This window comes from Mus musculus, chromosome 3 (genome assembly GCF_000001635.26).
Source record: "Mus musculus strain C57BL/6J chromosome 3, GRCm38.p6 C57BL/6J".
Lineage (NCBI taxonomy): Eukaryota > Metazoa > Chordata > Mammalia > Rodentia > Muridae > Mus > Mus musculus.
In genome coordinates, this window is record NC_000069.6 from 7,550,984 (window position 1) to 7,570,467 (window position 19,484).

The window sequence follows — 19,484 nt, forward strand, 5'->3', positions numbered from 1 at the left end:
ACAAACGATTCCTCCTGGGACTACAATAGGGAGAGAAAGGAGTATGGCTGCATCGGCATATCTGCAGTTTTCTCACGGAGGACCACTTGAAATTAATTATTTTTCAGCTGAGATTTTTGTTTTGTTTTGTTTTGAGACAAGGTCTTAACCTAAAGCTTAGTTTTCCAAGAATTCTATTTGTAGCTGAAGGGGCTTTTGACCTTGCCTACCCATGCTGTAGTTACAGGGCTGAGCCACTATGTGTGACCCACAGATTATTAGCTTGAACTAGAGAAATATTAACACTGGTACTACAATTTTAGTTTCTGTATATTAACTGCTCTTTGTTCTGTACTGGCTCCATGTTCTGTACTGATGTGAGTGAAGTTGATTCCTGTACTTCTGTCTCTACTTCTGTAGGCCAGATGGAGACTATACATCTTCAGTTAATGGTGGAAACAGTAAAGGCATCGAGGGAAATTCATCTGGACACTTACCAAAATTCTGCCATGAGTGTGGGACAAAGTACCCTGTTGAGTGGGCAAAGTTCTGCTGTGAATGTGGCATTCGAAGAATGATTCTGTGAACAGAATTGCAAACGCTAAGGGTCCAGGATCAGGATTTAATGAATATTACTTCTTTGACACCAACAGTACTTCTTATAGTTATGGTGTACTAAAGCTATTTACAGTACTCTTTCCCTTAGTGTTGAAACATAATCCTTTGGCTGTATAATGTGTTTATGTATATGTGTGTATATATATATTCTGTATATAATAAATCTCATTCCTTCAGCCTGTGTCATTCAAGGAACTACTTAAGTACATGTCAAAAAATAAGTTGATATGAGATCATTGTCTTAGGTATTGCTCTTTGGCTGTTTAAATATATTAATATACTTGCACAAGCACTGTCACTGTAGTGATGAACCTTGTAGGCTTTAGAATAATCACATTGCTAAAGAGGTGCTGTCATTGGTGCCTATGACCAATAGTATCATAGGAGAATGAGATACTGGAGAATCTGTTACTGAAGACAATGTTATTTATTCATTGTTAGTGGGTGTGAGGTCATTTTCCCAGCTGAACTCTTCAGCAACTAGTGTTAAATTCCTAAAAAAAAAAAAAGATGAAAAGGAAGACCTGAGGTCCACTTTGCCTGTAACTCCATGGATTATCAATTGCACATCATTAATTACACATTAGCAATTACAACCTAATTAAAAATTTAAGCATATAATCTTCCTTCTGTGAACATATAACTATGCAATCCCCTTTTCAGAAATGTATCTTACTCTACTGATAACTGATTGATTGATTCACCTCTATCCTAGATAGCTACACTTTCTTTTCACTTCCGAGAGTGCTCTGAGATTTTTCTATTTCTTTCTCATGCATAGCTCCTCTGAAGAGTGGCTTTCCTTTATTAGTCTTTGCAGTATTAAACATATAATTATTTAAGGTACACAGATTTTTTTGTAGTATCTTATGTGTTTGAAATTTTATTTCTGCGTATGTGTGTTTATAAGAAATTAATGCATTTTAAAACAGATCACCCCACCCAATAAATAATAATTGTGGTTTTCATTAATTCTGAGCATGTAGAGGAAGCTGTTTTTAGTTCCTCGTAGTTTATATCATTACAAGTACATTGAAAGAATGTCTACTTTTTCCTATTCATAATTTATTTAGTGCTTAATGTTGAGGCACTATACATATTACAGTGAAGGTGTATTGAAATGTTTTACATAGCTGGCTAATATAAGTCCAGCTAAGGTGCATATTTTCCTTTTCACTGACTGACATGAGACTTGATCACTCACACCTTCAGTGTATCAGCACTTACTGGTCAGCTGCTTTGGCAGAGTATGTCCCACAGCCCTGAGTAATCACTGTTCAGTCGACCCTGAACTTTAACTTACACAGGTACCAATAGAGTGTGTTGCCGTGTTTCTTTCTCATTTGTTGTTTATGATTAAGGATGAATATAGAAACTCATTGCCTAGACTTTCCTTTCTGAACTGTATTTACCTCTTGCCTTCTGTTGCATTTTCCTTTGGGAGGGGTTTAAACCTGTGGTAATGAGTCCTTTTGCTCACCTTATGCTTCCTTTCTTGTTGCATGTTTTCCCCTTATGTATTCTATTTGGTCATATTGATAAATGCATTGAAAACTGGTCAGCTTCTATAAGCAGTAGCAGGCCGAGAAGACTAATCTAAGAAGACACTTTAGATTTTCAAGTTAGTAACTCTTTTTTTTTCTTTAATTGGTTACAGACATCTGAACTTTTAATTCACCAATATGTTTTTTATCTAGGAATGAGCAGTTTCCTTCTGTTGTATTTCTAATTCCATGGAGTCCTTTATTCTACTTAAGGAGTAGCTGGATACATTGGTTTTAAGTAAATAGGCACATGTTTGTTGTCATTGGCTTCAACAGTAGCAAGTAAGTGTTACAGCATGCTGCCAAGAGACAAGCCAATCATCCATGAAAGATGTTACAATAATGTTTACCATGCCTCTGTGGTCCATACTTTACTCTCATGCTGCTGTGCTGGGCAATAGTTTTTAAGCAGACTTCTTGTGCACCATTCATTTTTATTTATTTGCACAATTAGTTTCGAGTGTTGTAGAATGAAAAATGATTGTATGGTTAAGTTAAAATGGAAGATAGTTATAGATCACTCTGAAAGTTACTCATGGGAAAATATGACCATTGTGACTGCGGTTGTCTCTCACTCAACTGGTTTTTTAAAATTATAGATGACATATCCATTGACCCAATAAAGTCACAAAACATAAACTGCTGCTTGTTATGTTTATTGATACTTATAGAATAAGGACAAAAAAGAATATAAATAAAACACTAAGAATAACTTTTTCTTTTTTTTCTTGGATATTTTCATTATTAACATTTCAAATGTAAATCCCCTTTCCTGGTTCCCCTCACCCCTCCCCCACTCCCAGAAACCCTGTATCCTATCCTCCCTCCTCCTGTCTCTATGAGGGTGCCCTCTGACCCACATACCCACTCCCATCTTCTAGCCCTGGCATTCTCTTACTCTGGAGCATTGAACACCCTCAGTCCCAAGGGCCTCTCCTCCCACTGATGTCCAACAAGGCCATCCTCTGCTACATATGCAGCCTGAGCCATGTCTCCCTATATGTGTACTCTTTGGTTGGTGGTCTAGTCCCCAGGAATTCTGGGGGTTCTGGTCAGTTGACACTGTTGCTCCCTCCATGAGGCTGCAGAACCCCTCAAGTACCTCAGTCCCTTCTCCAACTCCTCCATCGGGGACCCTGTGCTCAGTCCAATGGCTGTGAGCATCCACTTCTGTATTTGCCTGGCTTTGGCAGAGCCTCTTAGGAGACACCCATATCAGACTTCCCTCAGCAAGCACTTCCCAACATCCACAATAGCATCCAGGTTTGGTGGCTGTATATGGGATGGATCCCCAGGTGGAACAGTCTCTGGATGGTCACTCCTTTAGTCTTTACTCCATACTCTGTATCTGTATGTCCTCCCATGAGTATTTTGCTCACCCTTCTAAGAAGGACGAAAGCATCCACACTTTGGTCTTCCCTCCTCTTGAGCTTCATGTGGTCTGTGTTTTGTATCTTGGGTATTCTGAGCTTTGGGGGCTAATACGCACTTATCAGTAAGTGCATGGTATGACTGGGTTACCTCACTCAGGATATTTTCTAGTTACATCCATTAGCCTAAGAATTTCATAAAGTCATTGTTTTTAATAGCTGAGTAGTACTCCATTGTGTAAATGTACCACATTTTCTGTATCCATTCCTCTGTTGAGGGACATCTGGGTTCTTTCCAGCATCTGGCTATTATAAATAAGGCTGCTATGAACATAGTGAAGCATATGTCCTTATTCATGTTGGAGCATCATCTGGCTATATGTCCAGGAATGGTATTGCTGGGTTCTCCAATTTTCTGAGGAACCACCAAACTGATTTCCAGAGTGGTTGTTCCAATTTGCAATCCCACCAGCAAAGGAGGAGTGTTTCTCTTTTTCCACATCCTAGACAACATCTGTCACCTAAGTTTTTGATCTTAGCCATTCTGACTGATGTGAGGGGAAATCTCAGGGTTGTTTTGATTTGCATTTCCCTGATGACTAAGGATGTTGAACCTGTCTTTAGGTGCTTCTCAGCCATTCGAGGTTCCTCAGTTGAGAATTCTGTTTAGCTCTGTTCCTCGTTTTTAATAAGGTTATTTGGTTCTCAAGAGTCCAACTTCTTGAGTTCTTTGTATATATTGGATATTAGCCCTCTATTGGACATAGTATTGGTACAAAGATCTTTTCCCAAGCCGTTCATTGCCCTTCTGTCCTATTGACAGTGCCCTTTGCCTTACAGAAGATTTGCAGTTTTATGAGGTCCCTTTTGTTGATCCTAGATCTCAGAGCATAAGTCACAGGTATTCTATTCAGGAACTTTTCCCCTGTACCCAGGTGTTTGAGGCTTTCCCCCACTTTCTCTTCTATTAGATTCAGTGTATCTGGTTTTATGTGGGAGTCATTGAACGACTTGGACTTGAGTTTTGTAAAGGGAGATAAGAATGGATCAATTTGCATTCTTGTACATGTTAACTGCCAGTTGAAGCACTATTTGTTGAAAATGGTGTCTTCTTTCCACTGGATAGTTTTATCTCTTTTGTCAAAGATCAAGTGACCATAGGTGTGTGGGTTCATTTCTGGGTCTTCAATTCTATTCCATAGATCTACCTGTCTGTCGCTGTACCAGTACCATGCAGTTTTTATCACTATTGCTCTGTAGTACAGGTTGAGGTCAGGGATATTGATTTCCCCTGGAAGTTCTTCTATTGTTGAGAATAGTTTTCGCTATCTTGTTTTCTTTTCTTTTCTTTTCTTTTCTCTTCTCTTCTTTTTATTCCAAATGAATTTGAGAATTGCTCTTTCTAAGTCTATGAAGATTTGAGTTGGAATTTTGATGTGGATTATGTTGAATCTGTAGATTGCTTTCAACAAGTTGGCTATTTTTACTATATTAATCCTGCCAATCCATGAGCATGTGAGATCTTTCCATCTTCTGAGGTCTTCTGTTTCTTTCTTCAGAGACTTAAAGTTCTTGTACAGATCTTTCACTTGTTTGGTTAGAGTCACACCAAGATATTTTATATGGATTGTAACTATTGTAAAGGATGTCGTTTCCATAATTTCCTTCTCACCCCATGTATCCTTTGATTAGAGGAAGGCTACTGATTTGTTTGAGTTAACTTTATATCCAGCCACTTTGCTGAAGTTGTTTATCAGCTGTGGGAGTTCTCTGGTGTAATTTATTTGGGTCACTTAAGTATACTATCATATCATCTGCAAATAGTGATATTTTGACTTCTCCCTTTCCAATTTCTTTCCCTTTGACCTTTTGTTGTATAATTGCTCAAGCTAGATCTTCAAATACTATATTGCAGAGAGAGAGAGAGAGAGAGAGAGAGAGAGAGAGAGAGAGAGAGAGAGAGAGAGAGAGAGCATAGCCTTGTCTATTCCCCAATTTTATTGGAATTGCTTCAAGTATCTCTCCATTTAATTTGATGTTGGCCACTGGTTTGCTGTATATTGCTTTTACTATCTTTAGTATGGGCCTTGAATTCCTGATCTTTCCAAGACTTTTAACGTGAAGGTATGTTGAATTTTGTCAAATTATTTTTCAGGATCTAATGAAATGATCATGTGTTTTTTTTTTCTTTGAGTTGGTTTATGTAGTTGATTACTTTGATGGATTTCCATATATCAAACCATAACTGCATTCATGGGATGAAGCCTACTTGATCATGGTGAATGATCTTTTTAATGTGTGTTCTTTGATTCAGTTGGTGAGAATTTTATGGAATATATTTATTTATTAGGTATTTATTTCAGTTACACTTCCAATGCTGTCCCAAAAGTCCCCCACACGCTCCCCCACCCACTCCCCCACCCCTCCACTTCCACTTCTTGGCCCTGGCGTTCCCCTGTACTGAGGCATATAAAGTTTGCAAGACCAATGGGTCTCTCTTTCCACTGATGGCCAACTAGGCCATCTTCTGATATATATGCAGCTAGAGACACGAGCTCCAGGGGGTACTGGTTAGTTCATATTGTTGTTCCACCTATAGGGTTGCAGATCCCTTTAGCTCCTTGGTTACTTTCTCTAGCTCCTCCATTGGGAGCCCTGTGATCCATCCAATAGCTGACTGTGAGCATCCACTTCTGTGTTTGCTAGGCTCCAGCATAGTCTCACAAGAGACAGCTATATCTGGGTCCTTTCAGCAAAATCTTGCTAGTGTACACAATGGTGTCAGCGTTTGGAAGCTGATTATGGGATGGAACCCAGGATATGGCAGTCTCTAGATGGTCCATCCTTTTGTCACAGCTCCAAACTTTGTCTCTGTAACTCCTTCCATTGGTGTTTTGTTCCCAGTTCTAAGAAGGGGCACAGTGTCCACACTTTGGTCTTCATTCTTCTAGAGTTTCATGCATTTGGCAAATTGTATCTTATATCTTGGGTATCCTAAGTTTTGGGCTAATATCCACTTATCAGTGAGTACATATTGTGTGAGTTCCTTTGTGATTGGGTTACCTCGCTCTCCAGGTCCATCCATTTGCCTAGGAATTTCATAAATTCATTCTTTTTATGCTGAATAGTACTCCATTGTGTAAATGTACCACATTTTCTGTATCCATTCCCCTGTTGAGGGGCATCTGGGTTCTTTTCAGCTTCTGGGTATTATAAATAAGGTTGCTATGAACATAGTAGAGCATTTGTCCTTCTTACCGGTTGGAACATCTTCTGGATATATGCCCAGGAGAGGCATTGCGGGATCCTCTGGTAGTACTATGTCCAATTTTCTGAGGAACCGCCAGACTGATTTCCAGAGTGGTTGTACAAGCTTGCAATCCCACCAGCAATGGAGGAGTGTTCCTCTTTCTCCACATCCTCGCCAGCATCTGCTGTCACCTGAATTTTTGATCTTAGTCATTCTGACTGATGTGAGATGGAATCTCAGGGTGGTTTTGATTTATTTTTCCCTGATAATTAAGGATGTTGAACATTTTTTCAGGTGCTTCTCAGCCATTCAGTATTCCTCGGGTGAGAATTCTTTCTTTAGCTCTGAGCCCCATTTTTAATGGGGTTATTTGATTTTCTGGAGTCCACCTTCTTGAGTTCTTTATATATATTGGATATTAGTCCCCTATCATATTTAGGATAGGTAAAGATCCTTTCCCAATCTGTTGGCGGCCTTTTTGTCTTATTGACAGTGTCTTTTGCCTTGCAGAAGCTTTGCAATTTTATGAGGTCCCATTTGTCAATTCTCGATCTTACTGCACAAACCATTGCTGTTCTATTCAGGAATTTTTCCCCTGTAGCCATATCTTTGAGGCTTTTCCCCACATTCTCCTCTATAAGTTTCAGTGTCTCTGGTTTTATGTGGAGCTCTTTAATCCACTTAGATTTGACCTTAGTACAAGGAGATAGGAATGGATCAATTCGAATTCTTCTACAAGATAACTGCCAGTTGTGCCAGCATCATTTGTTGAATTTGCCATCTTTTTTCAGTGGATGGTTTTTGCTCCCTTGTCAAATATCAAGTGATCATAGGTGTGTGGGTTCATTTCTGGGCCTTCAATTCTATTCCCTTGGTTCACTTGTCTATCGCTATACCAGTACCATTCAGTTTTTTCACAATTGCTCTGTAGTACAGCTTTAGGTCAAGCATGGTAATTCCACCAGAGGTTTTTTTTTTTATCCTTGAGCAGAGTTTTTGCTATTCTAGGTTTTTTTGTTTCTCCAGATGAATTTGCATATTGCCCTTTCTAATTCATTGAAGAATTGAGTTGAAATTTTTATGGGGATTGCATTGAATCTGTAGATTGCTTTTGGCAAGATAGCTATTTTTACTATATTGATCCTGCCAATCCATGAGCATGGGAGATCTTTCCATCTTCTGAGATTTTCTTTAATTTCTTTCTTCAGAGACTTGAAGTTCTTATCATACAGATCTTTCACTTCCTTAGAGTCATGCCAAGGTATTTTATATTATTTGTGACTATTGAGAAGGGTGTTGTTTCCCTAATTTCTTTCTCAGCCTTTTTATCCTTTGTGTACAGAAAGGCCATTGATTTGTTTGAGTTAATTTTATATCCAGCTACTTCACCGAAGCTGTTTATCAGGTTTAGGAGTTCTCTGGTGGAATTTTTAGGGTCACTTATATATACTATCATATCATCTGCAAAAAGTGATATTTTGACTTCTTTCTTTCCAATTTGCATCCCCTTGATCTCCTTTGTTGTTGAATTGCTCTGGCTAGGACTTCAAGTACAATGTTGAATAGGTAGGGAGAAAGTGGGCAGCCTTGTCTAGTCCCTGATTTTAGTGGGATTGCTTCCAGCTTCTCACCATTTACTTTGATGTTGGCTACTGGTTTGCTGTGGATTGCTTTTATCATGTTTAGGTATGGGTCTTGAATTCCTGATCTTTCCAAGACTTTTATCATAAATGGGTGTTGGATTTTGTCAAATGCTTTCTCCGAGTCTAATGAGATGATCATGTGGTTTTTGTCTTTGAGTTTCTTTATATAATGGATTCCGTTGATGGATATTGAACGATCTCTGCATCCCTGGGATGAAACCTACTTGGTCAGGATGTATGATGGTTTTGATGTGTTCTTGGATTCCGTTAGCGAGAACTTTATTGAGTATTTTTGCATCATTATTCATAAGGGAAATTGGTCTGAAGTTCCCTATCTTTGTTGGGTCTTTTTGTGGTTTAGGTATCGGAGTAATTGTGGCTTCATAGAATGAGTTGGGTCGAGTACCTTCTGCTTCTATTTTGTGGAATAGTTTGTGAAGAACTGGGATTAGATCTTCTTTGAAGGTCTGATAGAACTCTGGACTAAACCCATCTGGTCCTGGGCTTCTTTTGGTTGGAAGACTATTAATGACTGCTTCTATTTCTTTAGGGGATATAGGACTGTTTAGATCATTAACCTGATTTTTATTTAACTTTGGTACCTGGTATCTGTCTAGAAACTTGTCCATTTCGTCCAGGTTCTCCAGTTTTGTTGAGTATAGCCTTTTGTAGAAGCATCTGATGGTGTTTTGGATTTGAATATTTTTGCATCAATATTTATAAGGGAAATTGGTCTCAAGTTCCCTTTATTAGGTCTTTGTGTGGTTTTGGTATTAGCATAAATGAGGCTTCATAGAAAGAATTGGGTAGTGTTCCTTCTTTTTCTATTTTGTGGAATGGTTTGAAGAGTATTGGTATTTGGTTAGTCACACCAAGATAAAGTCTTCTTTGAAGGAGTGATAGAACTCTGCACTAAACCTATCTGGTCCTGGGGTTTTTTTGTTTGGGAGATGTTTAATGAATGCTTGTATTTCTTTAGGGCTTATAGGGCTGTTTAGATCGTTTATCTGATACTTATTTACTTTGGTACCTGAAATCTGTCTAGAAAATTATCCATTTCATCCAGATTTTCCTGTTTTGTTGAGTATAGGCTTTTGTAGTAGGATGTGATGATTGGTAGAATTTCCTCATTTTCTTTTCTTCTTGTTGTTCTTCTTCTTGTTCTTCTTCTTGTTGTTGTTGTTGTTGTTCTTGTTCTTCTTGTTCTTGTTCTTCTTCCTCTTCTTCCTCTTCTTGTTCTTGTTCTTCTTGTTGTTCTTCTTGTTCTTCTTGTTCTTCTTCTTCTTGTTCTTCTTCTTCTTGTTCTTCTTGTTCTTCTTGTTCTTCTTCTTCTTCTTCTTCTTCTTCTTCTTCTTCTTCTTCTTCTTCTTCTTCTTCTTCTTCTTCTTCTTCTTCTTCTTCTGTGTGTGTGTGTTGTTTCTTCAAAAATGAACCAGCACTTTCTATTTAAAAGGTGAGATTCTCAAGAAACAAATACTTTATATTTACAGAAAACCAAACACTTCAATACTAAAAACACACACAAAAAGATTAAATCTTCAAACATGAGTGTGCTCTCTGAAGAATAGCAAATATATTTTTGATTTGATGTTTCTTAAGAAGTGATTTAACATTCAAGGTGAAAAACACACATGAGTATACTATGTATCCTGTGAAATGAAAAGACATGTGGATTAGAATTTGTAAGCCATCAGGTCATATATTATTTAGTTTTTACATCACTTAAGTACATCTCTAGTAATTGAATTTTTTATTAGATATTTTCTTTATTTACATTTCACATATTATCTCCTTTCCTACTTTCCCCTCCAAAAATCCCCTATGCCCTTCCCTCTTCCGTTGCTCCCCAACCCAACAACTCCCATTCCTGGTCCTGTCATTCCCCTATTGTTATGTCTCCATTTTCATTTCTGGTTTTGTTCATTTGTATACTGTCTTTGTGTCCTCTGTTTGGTCTGGCTTAGGGTTTATCTATCTGGCCGATTTTCTCAAAGAACAAGCTCCTGGTTTTGTTGATTCTTTCTACTTGGTTGATTTCACCCTGATTTGATTATTTCCTCCTCTTAGGTACATTAGCTTCTTTTTTGTTTTAGAGCATTCAGCTATGCTGTCAAGTTGCTAGTGTATGCTCTATCCAGTTTCTTTTTGGAGGCACTAAGAGCTATGAGTTTTCCTGTTAGCACTGTTTTAATTGTGTCCCATAAGTTTGAGTATGTTGTGCCTTCATTTTGATTAAATTCTAAGCACTCTTTAATTTCTTCATTTCTTCCTTGACCAAGTTATCATTAAATAGAGCATTATTCAGCTTCTATGTATATGTGGGCTTTCTTTTTGTTGTTGTTGTTGTTGTTGTTATTGAAAACCAGCCTTAGTCAGTGTTGATTTGATAGGAGGCACAGGATTATTACAATCTTCGTATATCTGTTGAGGTCTGTTTTGTGACCAATTATAATGTCAGTTTTGGAGAATGTACCATGAGGTGCTGAGAAGAAGATAAATTCTTTTGTTTTAGGATGAAATGTTCTATAGACATCTGTTAAATCCATTTGGCTCATCACTTATGTTAGTTTCACCACGTCTCTGTTTAGTTTGTGTTTCCATGGTCTGCCCATTGCTGAGAGTGGAGTGCTGAAGTCTCCTACTATTATTGTATCAAGTGCAATGTGTGCTTTGAGCTTTAGAAAAGTTTCTTTTATGAATGTGAATGTCCTTGCATTTGAAGCATAGATGTTCTGAATTGAGCATTCTTTTTGGTAGATTTTTTTCTTTGATGAATATGAAGTGTCCTTCCTTATCCTTTTTGATAACTTTTGGTTAAAAATTAATTTTATTCTATATTAGAATGGCTATTCCAGCTTGTTTCTTGGGAACATTTTCTTGGAATATTGTTTTCCAGCCTTTTACTGAGGTAGTGTCTGTCTTTGGCACTAAGGTGTGTTTCCTGAATGCAACATAATGCTGGGTCCTGTTTACATATCCAGTCTGTTAGTCTATGTCTTTTTATTGGGAAATTGAGTCCATTGATGTTAAGAGATATTAAGAAATAGTGATTTTTGCTTCATGTTATTTTTGATGTTATTTGTATCCTGAATACAACATAATGTTGTGTCCTGTTTACATATCCAGTCTGTTAGTCTATGTCTTTTTATTGGGAAATTGAGTCCATTGATGTTAAGAGATATTAAGGAATAGTGATTTTTGCTTCATGTTGTTTTTGATGTTATTTGTATGGTTGTGTGGCTATCTTCTTTTGGGTTTGTTGAAAGGTTACTTTTTTTGCTTTTCCTAGGGAGTAGTTCTTTCCTTGTGTTGGCATTTTACATCTATTATCCTTTGTAGGGATGGATTTGTGGAAAGATATTGTGCAAATTTGGTCTTACAATGGAATATCTTGGTTTCTCCATCTATGATAATTGAGAGTTTTGCTGGGTATAGTAGTCTGGGCTGACATTTCTGTTCTCTTAGTGTCTAATAACATATACCCAGACTTTCCTAGCATTCATAGTCTCTGTTGAGAAGTCTGGTGTTATTCTGATAGGTCTGCCTTTATATGTTAGTTCAACTTTTTTCCTCACTGCTTCTAATATTATTTCTTTGATTTTTGCATTTGGTGTTTTGACTATTGTGTGTCAGAAGGAATTTATTTCCTAGTCTGTAGTCTCCCCTTCCCTAGCCTGAAACCTGCTTGCTCAGGGGTGGAGCTTCCTGCTCATTCGTTCTGCCACGCCCACTGCTGAACCTGCGGAGCCACACACGTGCACCTTTCTACTGGACCAGAGATTATTCAGCGGGAATCGGGTCCCCTCCCCCTTCCTTCATAACTAGTGTCGCAACAATAAAATTTGAGCCTTGATCAGAGTAACTGTCTTGGCTACATTCTTTTCTCTCGCCACCTAGCCCCTCTTCTCTTCCAGGTTTCCAAAATGCCTTTCCAGGCTAGAACCCAGGTTGTGGTCTGCTGGCCGGACACAACAATTGGCGAACCAACGCGGGACTGAAAAACGGCAAAGGATTTTTGGAAGAGACGCTGCTGGTTCGGAGCTCCATAAAATAAAGGATAAGGGAAATTCATACCGGAGAAGGTATGGGCTAAGCTGAGACAGCGTTAAACCCGAGCGCTGGTTCACTTAGGTTCAGCAGTGAGGAGCTGGGTAATAGGTGGTAGGCCGTAGCTCTCCGAAGCTACATGAGGTGTGAGAAAAGAAAGGGTTTATTAAAAGGAATAGGCGGATTGCCCCAGTTAATAAAAAATGCATCATAAGGGAGGAAAATGTCCCAAAAAGCAGAGAGAAATATCTCTCTGGGCCTTATAGCAGGAGTACTCTGTTCCCTTTTGTGTCTTGTCTAATGTCCGGTGCACCAATCTGTTCTCGTGTTCAATTCATGTATGTTCGTGTCCAGTCTGTATGAATGAATGTTCTATGTTTTGTGTTGGATAATAAAGATGGTATAAAAAACTTTATCTGCAAAGCCGAGAGCTGCCACGTGTTTCATCCAGGAATCAGACACGTGGCGGGAGGGCCCCTGCTGGAAAAACTGTTCGTTTTAGGAAATAAGGTCGAGTGCACAGCCTCTAAGTTTCAGAGTAAAAAAGCTAATAAATGGTTCATGATTAATGTGTTTGACAATGGTAAAGTGTTTTTTATTTTTATGGTTGTAGCTACAAAAATTATTATTCTCTGATTGGTCTAAATGTAACTGCTTCATTTGGTTCTTTTTTATTGATAATGTGCTCTGAGTGTTTTCACAATCAGCTCATAAGTTGTTGGTTAAGATTAATAATTGTTACATTGCTACAGATGGTTAGTGTTAAATTTGATAACTCAAGTTTAGAGTCCTTCCGACACATGGCATAAGGCAGCCCAAGAGGCTGGGTCTCTAAAGATATTTCTAGTTTAGGTAATAATTAATGTGGTTCGTATCCTAAATAGTAAAATTTAAAATAAGATTTAAAGCAATGTCTCTTTATTAAAGCATTAAAGCTTGCTTTAATAGGTATTCATAGGTATTAATTGACATCCAAACTTCGTAATATGATAGTAATGCTTCTAATATTGATTTTAAAGATAATAAATTGTTTTAAACTTGGGTTTTGCTTTCCCAAGGTTACAGGTATTATCCTAACCTTGCACAAAAACTTAAAAATTATGGTTAAAACTGCTATTGTTCCATTGACTGCAGCTTGCAGTTTGACTTCAAATTTAAGATCTTTAATTCACCTGTATACTGTAATTAAGATAATTACAAGAGTAATCATCTTATGAGAGCGCTCATACAGCTCACTTCATACAAAACTGTGACAGAGTTATCTAGTTATGTTTGTCTTTGTAAATAGATTAGACAAACAGTTTGGTTATAGTTGCTGCCTGGCAGGAAACTGCAGTACGGGCAATTTTTTCACAACACTAAAGTTGTGAAGAACGTTTTAACTGTAAGTCATCTAAGAAAGAGTATCAAAATTTGGAGGCGTAGACAGTTATATTGTTTCTCTAGAATCGGTCCTTATTACAAGAGGGCCAGGATGCTCAGATTAAAAAGTATTTTACGTTTGAGTCAATGCAGGGCTCTGGGCAGCCCCAGAGCAGCTTGTGGCCTTTCTTTTGTTTTGCAAACAGTGCCTGAGAAAGTTTTTTCCCTGTGTTCAAGAGAAATTCTTTTTAACAGTGTTGCAGATCTATTCAGATGTTTAAAATAATGCTTAAATTCAAAGAGTTTTGCTTCTAGTGAACTGTAATCACTAGAAAATTTTGCCTCTAGGTATGGCTAATGTAACTTTACATTATGTAAGAAAAAATTTTATTGTTTCTGCTTCTATACAAGAAGCCAAGAGTTTTAATCTTTCAGTGTATATTGTTTCCTAAGTGAAAAGTATTTTATTAACTAATGCTTCTTAAAGTTTACCTTAAATCCTTGCTCTCACCCAAAAGATTCAGAGACAATATCCTTTTATTACTTAGGGTTTTAATTTACTACAAAAGTTTCTACAAAAAATAAAGCTTTTATAATTGTTATTAATTGGTAATTAAAAATTGGTTGTGCCCAAAACAATTCTTTGGCCAAAAAGAAAACATTATTGTAAAGTCATTTTTCTCATCCTCCCAGCCGATCGTTGGCCCACGTGGGCCCAACTAGCTTCTGTGGGGCGGAGTCTTAAGACACAGTTTCCCCTGTTCCAGCACAGATGATCTAGTTGTGTGCTGTAGATGGTGTTTTAAAATGCTGAACAATCAAACCTTAATTTGTATATTAATAGTCAATGCCATATCTCTGAGCTCGCAATTGCTTAAATTGTTCATCCCTCAGATACTATTAATTCTCAAATTTACAATTGCTTATGCATATTTCTAGTTAATAAATAAATAAATTATGCACATGTAACTCTTAATAACTTTGCAAGCCTTCTAGTTACAACTGCTCCTTAAGAAAATTGATTAAAAGTGCAATTAGTCACTGCCCCTTTACAGCCAAGTATTTAAAATGTTTTGTCAACTAGTTATTAATTCAAAGGTTTAGGTATTGTAAAATTTTAAAACTTTAACTTCTTAAAAGACAAAAAAGAAAGAAATTGTATCTCCGTGCATACTATTTAGTGCATTCCCATGTACACTATTTAAGTCTTACCTTTATTTTCAAAATCTAATATTTTAATGTCAAAGAGTTTAATAAATGCTTTATAGTATCTTAAAGGGATCTACTTATTGGCTTATAGATTGATCCTAAAACAGCTACCTTATTAGAAAAGGGAAAAACAGGTTTTCTCCACAGAACGCTGCAGAAGCATATTAGTAAATTCGTGTGACGAGCTGGTAGGTAAGTTGACTCATGTCCTGATTGTATTGACTAAAAAACTAAATTAAATTCATGTTTTAGATCCATCCTTACTTGTCATTTTTCCAGTTTAGACTAGCTTCTAGCCTTTTAACTTTATGGCAATAGTACATCAGAGACTGTATATTCAGACTTAGTAAAATTAGTCATTTAATAGAGTCATAATGATTTTTCTCCTTTCTTCAGTGTGACCAGCCATTCTAACGCAATCTTAGACTGGTCCTAATATTCAGTCCAATGTTAGAGATTCCTATATTCTAAATTACCTAGCAAGTTAATTCAGAGCACATCCCCCACTTCCCCTAGATCCCTAACCTCAGAAGGATTGCTGGCCTTACAGCTAGTAGAAAAAGCTATTAAAGAGCAATTGTTCACTTAATACATTAGTAAAATGGAAGGACCCCCTGACTAATGAATAGAAGGGTCCAGATCCAGTTCTAATTTGGGGTAGGGACTCAGTTTGTGTTTTTTCACGAGATGAAGATAGAGCGCAGTGGCTGCCAGATAAATTAATTTGTTAGATGAACACAGATTCTAAATCTTCTAAAGTATCACCTTGAGGACTAAAATTCCTCTTTTGCTTAAAAGTTGGCTTGAGGACTCAGGCTCCGAAAAAGCTACTCTCTGAGCCAGCTCCCCGACAGGAGGCCGGAGACTAGCCTCAGCTTTACAATTTGCATTTGAATAAAGTACCTAGACTTCCCCAAAAGAAGTTCTGCTTTCCTACTTTCTCACTGTCTTTCAAGATTTTGTCTTTCAAGCAGGTAAATCAACATTCTCGAGGCGGACCAGTGGATGTGCATCCCCGCCCCCCTAGAGCACACAGGTGGCTGCTGTTATCCCCAGTCTCAGGACATTTCCAGCACGTGGTTTTCAGTCTGAGTTAAAAATTTAGGTTTACCTAGAGGGCTAGAAGAGTAGATATTTCTATATTAATAAAGATTGGTTTTTATTTTGATAGACAGGCTTAGCCCCTTAGCTGACCTCTGGCTTTTCACCCTTGCTGTTACTGCAAGGTGTCCTTAGCTCAATAGGCTGTGGAAAAAACAGGGATGAGGAGGAACGACTTCCAGCTCCTATTTTAGCCACAAATCGTGGTGTTACTAACGACATAATTCTTGCTTAGGCTTTGCTAATCCTGAGGTTGATAATTCTCCTTTAGGAGCTGCACAGCACTCAGAACTGTGCATACTGGTTTGTGATTGTACAAATTCAGTATGGGCACCGCTTGGTGCAGAACTACTGCAAGGGAAGGTCCAGCTTGACCATTTCTGAGTTTCCTGTGAGATAAACCCGGTTTAAAAGAGGTTGGTATCATATTTTGGTTAAAAATAAAAAATATTTTCCGGCTCTACCTCGCCTCCCCAAAAGATACCGAGAGCCACATGTGTGGGTTTTACCAGTACCCACGGGAGGAATCGGGTCCATGTCCACCCAAGCCAAGGTTAAAAGCCCACTCATCTACGGATGAGAAAATCATTTGATCACCTCAGTTAAGCGTTGCCTTATTTAACTTAATTAATAGGGGGGAGAGAGATTGGAGACGTACTATTGAAAGGGCAAGCCCTTCACTGCCTCTCACCCAAATAAAAAAGCCAATTGGCCTTGTACTACAAGAGCCGGTCGAACTCCTTCTCCCTGTTTCCCACCTATCATCCAAAAAAGCGGAGAAATATCAACTTAGTGTTATTATAGTGTATTTCACATTTGTTCAGTCAAACTTCCAACGCCAAAGTTCCAACGCCCTACTTAAAATTCAACTAGAAAGTTACCTACCAAGTACTAATTAGCATTATAAAGTCAGAGCCTACAGCTCCAGGCTTTTCAGTTAGTTGTTCACTAAGATAAGAAAGGACAGTCTTAGCCTTATACAGTTTACCATAAGAAAAGTTAAGGAATCCCATGAAAGCAAGTTTTTTCTTTAGCCCTAGATTCCAGGCAGAACTATTGAGCATAGATAATTTTTCCCCCCTCAGGCCAGCTTTTTCTTTTTTTAAATTTTGTTAATAAAAGGGAGGAGATGTAGTCTCCCCTTCCCTAGCCTGAAACCTGCTTGCTCAGGGGTGGAGCTTCCTGCTCATTCGTTCTGCCACGCCCACTGCTGAACCTGCGGAGCCACACACGTGCACCTTTCTACTGGACCAGAGATTATTCGGCGGGAATCGGGTCCCCTCCCCCTTCCTTCATAACTAGTGCCGCAACAATAAAATTTGAGCCTTGATCAGAGTAACTGTCTTGGCTACATTCTTTTCTCTCGCCACCTAGCCCCTCTTCTCTTCCAGGTTTCCAAAATGCCTTTCCAGGCTAGAACCCAGGTTGTGGTCTGCTGGCCGGACACAACACTAGTCTATTTGGAGTTTTGCATGGTTATGTGCATCTCTTTCTTTAGGTTAGGGACGTTTTCTTCTTTAATTTTGCTGAAGATTTTTACTGGCCCTTTAAGTTGGGAGTCTTCATTCTCTTCTATACCTGTTTTCCTTAGGTTTGGTCTTCTCATTGTGTCCTTGATTTCCTGGATGTTTTAGGTTAGGAGCTTTTTGCACTTTGCAATTTCTTTGACTGTTTTGTCAGTGTTTCCTATGGTATCTTCTTCACTGAGATTCTCTCTTCTATTCCTTATATCTTGTTGGTGTTGCTTGCTTCTGTGACTTCTGATCTCTTCCCTAAGTTTTCTAACACCAGGGATGTCTCTGTTTGTGATTTCTTTATTGTTTCTATTTCCATTATTAGATCCTGTATGGTTTTGTTCAATTCCTTCACCTGTTTGGTTGTATTTTCCTGTAATTCTTTAAAGGATTTTTGTGCTTCCTCTTTAAGGGCTTCTATCTGTTACCTGTGTTCTCCTGTATTTTTTTATTAGATACTTTCTTTATTTACATTTCAAATGTTATCCCCTTTCCTGGTTTCCTCTCAGAAAACCCCCTATCCCCTTCCTCCTCCCCCTGCTCACCAACCCACTTACTGTAGCCTTCACCCCCCCCCCCCCCACACACACACACACATACAATGGTGGAATAGGGAAGAGACACTCAGTTTTAGGAACAGCCATAGCAACCAAGTAAACCCTGTGGCAAGGCCTATTCTATGTAGGAGTATCTAAGCTGGCTGCCCACTCAAACTAAATACTGTGACGCCTGAATTTTGCTTTGTTTTTGACTGAACAATGTCCAAACATGTCTGCATGGCTTTCCCAGAGATTCTCTTAATTATTTAATATCCTTTAATAAATGATCATGTTTAACTACCTTGGGATCTGTTCTTTCATATATAAAATCTTCAAAAAATGTGGTCTTACCTTGTGATTCCCTTTTGTAATGTTTGAGGTTCTGGAAATGGTACTTAAATCTATAGTGTTTAGTGTGAAATTTATAATATTCTGAGTTGAGACATTTTCCCCAACTTAAGGATGGTGTTGGATAATTGTAAAATGAATTTTAAAAAATGTATCTTGACTATACATATGATGCTAAGCAAGCTCTTAGTGTATTATGGAATTGACTAACATAATATTTTTGGTACAGTCAATATGGAAGTAAAAATAATGGCAATTCTCACTTTAGAAGTTATAATGGGGTAAGATTGAAGATAAATATGAATAAATATAGTTTATAGGATACTGTGTTACTGCTGTGGAGAAAAACCCACACATGGAAGTGAGTAGATAGAAGACAGGAAAGGAAGCAAAGTGAGTTACACTTTGGACAGGACATTAAGAACCATTTCATTGAGACAGTAAATTTGAGCATAAGCCTTTAAACAGGGTGAACTAGTTTTTTATGCAGCAGTTTATTTACCTTAACTTCTAGTTGATTCTATCAAAGAATATTCAATATGTTTGAAGCATGTGGGAAGTTGGTACTTTCAGAAGTGGGTGAACAGAGTTGACAAGAGTTGACATAGAGTGAACATAGTTTACAGAGAGCACACACAAAACTTTGGATCCAGTCCCAGCACAGCCTGAATTGACCTTCAGTACCACATTCCTGTAATCCTAGCACTTGAGAGCTAAAGCCAGTAGCATCAGGAAAACAAGTCTTCCTTGACTGTATAAGGGGTTTGAGGCAAGCCTGGAATTTCTAAGACTGTCTAAAGACCAAATATAAGGAAAAGCCAGAATAGGACTTGGACTTACTCAGATTAAGATGGGGGTAAGAAAATGACATGATTTGGCTAGGCGTGTATTCTAAGTGTATATTCTTTGATATCTAGTTGATGAAAAGTAGAAAGAAGTCATCTTATTTCTTAAAGTGGC

The 19,484-nt window shown here is 38.0% G+C and overlaps 1 protein-coding gene across 2 annotated transcripts in view; it reads left to right on the forward strand.

The window, feature by feature from the left end:
• Positions 1–2,865, forward strand: part of Zc2hc1a (zinc finger, C2HC-type containing 1A) — a 50,434-nt gene extending 47,569 nt beyond the window's left edge. Inside the window, exon 10 of one of the 2 annotated variants that reach the window (XM_006530086.1) lies at positions 400–2,780. In XM_006530086.1, the coding sequence (XP_006530149.1) occupies positions 400–565 (166 nt within the window). In that variant the 3' untranslated portion in view covers positions 566–2,780. Of the gene's footprint in view, positions 1–399 lie in introns of both variants that reach the window. The other variant, NM_173181.3, reaches the window with a different exon arrangement.
• Positions 2,866–19,484: the final 16,619 nt, after the last annotated feature.